The sequence below is a fragment of the Bremia lactucae genome, assembly GCF_004359215.1.
Source record: "Bremia lactucae strain SF5 chromosome Unknown BlacSF5_NotPlaced_183_SHOA01000117.1_1171385bp, whole genome shotgun sequence".
Classification (NCBI taxonomy): Eukaryota; Oomycota; class Peronosporomycetes; order Peronosporales; family Peronosporaceae; genus Bremia; species Bremia lactucae.
The window spans coordinates 657,611-660,245 of NW_027152196.1; the positions used below are offsets into that span (position 1 = coordinate 657,611).

At 42.7% G+C, this 2,635-nt stretch overlaps 1 protein-coding gene across 1 annotated transcript; it reads right to left on the bottom strand.

The window, feature by feature from the left end:
* Window positions 1–1,014: 1,014 nt before the first annotated feature.
* Window positions 1,015–1,936, bottom strand: CCR75_005750 (uncharacterized protein; the record flags this gene model as incomplete). Its single annotated transcript, XM_067963826.1, has 2 exons — window positions 1,015–1,038; window positions 1,307–1,936. The coding sequence occupies 2 exons, from the start codon at window positions 1,934–1,936 to the stop codon at window positions 1,015–1,017; spliced, it is 654 nt and encodes a 217-aa protein (XP_067815627.1).
* Between the last annotated feature and the right edge of the window lie 699 nt (window positions 1,937–2,635).

The window sequence follows — 2,635 nt, forward strand, 5'->3', positions numbered from 1 at the left end:
AAATATAAATCAGTCTGAAAATTACTACCTACTTGGGAAGTGCGTACGAGGAGACGGAGAACCGCTCCCATGACGACACTTCACCAGAGTTCTTAGTGAGTTGGGTGAGGTCGCTTACACGCCCACCACAACTACCTCACTGCACGCAAGAGAAGCAGGTGCAAACCGCTTCCTCGCTGGGCTAGGGTGTGTGCTTAAGTAGAGCGTGGCCGCATTACGACGTGCCCGCCTACAGTATGTCTCGGTTGCAAACTTGCTGCTTTAATGGGAGTACTCGCTTTGACACGCTCCTATGAGAAAGCTAAAGTCGAATCTCCAATAATAGCACTGCAGGACACATTGGAAGCCACATGACACGCATTTCTACCTACTATTGGCACGGCTCAACACGATACGCATAAGCGGGTGGACGCGCATCAATTTTATCCCAGTCATTTGAAATAAAAAACGAACGGATTATAGTATATACATATTTACTAAATAATTGTAATTTTTTAACTGACGTATTAAATGAAACTCATTATGCATGTCGACTCATGGTTCCTCGACCAACATCGAGTCTAGCAGTGATTATTACTCTACCGAAGTGAGAACGATGTTCTTTAATGTCAGACTTTACGTTCATTACTAATTTACTCCTAAATCTTACTCCTCTTGCAGGAAATAATATTTTATATTGTTCCTCATAAAATTTATTATGTTTCACCCACCTTGACAAACAGTCACTAAAAGGAGTGATTTGAAGTTCAATCGTGTCTCTCTATTAGGGAGCACAAGGTGGTTTATTTCAATTCTAACTGTTTCCAAATCAGGATTTTTTTTTATGTTGCTGTACACCTTGTTACAACTCCTGCCAGAAATTACAGTAGCACATTTTGTTGCTTCGGTCATCAATTGTTGTCAACTTACACTTCATATTTAGAATACAACGATCGACGCCTCTATGTTGGTAGCGGGTGCATCTCTCAATAGCCAGGGAGGGTCAAAATTATAATGCTTCATACAGAAGAGTGATCAGGTCACTTCCATTAAAGCTAACTGCTTACTACAAATGCCAACCGACACACATCAACGAGGCAATAAGTAAGTAATGCACCCCCTACCGTGAGTTAGGCTTGATGCGCTAGATAGCGACAGACCGGACCTGGATTGGTCATTAGGTGATTCAAATGCACAACAAAGACAAAGAAAATGGTACAACAGATTCAAATGCAAGAGGCATCGCATTGTAATGACATTATTCAAACTAAAATTTTACAACATTAAGATCGAGGTAAGTATTGAAATAAACTTTGCCCCTGTATACCTCAAAGCCCGCTTCAATGGAAACTAAGTCTAGTGGAAAAGTGGTGCTGAACGGGAGACTATTAGGAAAGTCCATGAGGTTTCCAACGAATTGCATGGCATCCTGAGACGGAATATACGTAAAGGTGGTGACATCGTCAACTTTATTCGTGAAAACTTGAAATAGCAATCCGTTCACGACTACAGTTGTAACGGAAGCTGACCTATCGGCAACGGTCTCCACTATGGGCCCGTTGTACGAGGCCAGTCTGATGGCATGCACGAAAGCGGCAGTTCCATCTGTGCTTCGCTTCGTATTTATTTTTATAAAGACAGACGAAATATTGCCACTTCGTGGCTCGGAGATGCCGAACGAGAAACTCGCATGAACCTCTCGAATCGAATCGAGAGGCATTCGAGGAAACTTAGTCTTTGCAAACGCTGACGACACCTTATACGTAGGATCATCCTCGAATACGTTGAAAGTCGAAGACCACTGGATGGCTGTTTCCAAGTCTTTTGAAGATGTTGAGCACACGGAATTGCGAGCACTGGCCTGACTGTTTACGACGTAAGATTTGAAATCCAACAAGCCGGCTTTACAGTCTGGTAAGACGTTACTCTCAGTTGCCGCGACAACGGCGAGGGCCATGGTAATAGGAATGAAAAAGTTTATCATGGTTGGTCGGAGCGAGGCAAATTGCTTAATGACAACAGGGAATGAGAGAGCTCTTAGCGGCAATGACGTCCTTTGAACATCCGAGAGGTTGGGAACTGGCTTTGGGTGTACCTTTTTGAAGATCGACGGGGGGGGGCTGTGAATGTCGCAATTGGCTATTTCCGCCTTTAAAGTCTACCGCATGAATTGCTTGTTCCGTCTATGTTTTAACATGGAGGCTTTGCACGAAGTACAAAACATTACATGACAAGATTATGAAAGAAATTTCGTGTATCTCTTAGGATTGTGGCTTGTCGCAATTTTGCGGGTTGCAGAAGGCGAAAAAATACGTGCATAGTGGCTGGACCTTTACTGTAATCAGTGTAGGTTGAGTAGTATACTAGCAAAGGGTGCCCCGCTACAGGTGGCGTAACTCTCGATCAAATGCGTCCAAGTATATAGTGTTTCGAGCGGATGCGCCAGCATTCTTGGCCACTGTAGCGTGTATATCTATATATAAAATTATGTAGCGAACTTTTTATTGTCCAAATGCATATTTTGAAAAAAGAATAACAACCATTTAGCACAAAAATTCATGAACGTTTAGTTTAAACAAACAAGTCTCGTATGTATCCACGGACAAATCTATGAATCGTGATGTTTGCGGTTCATGAGATTCTTGCGACATGTGGT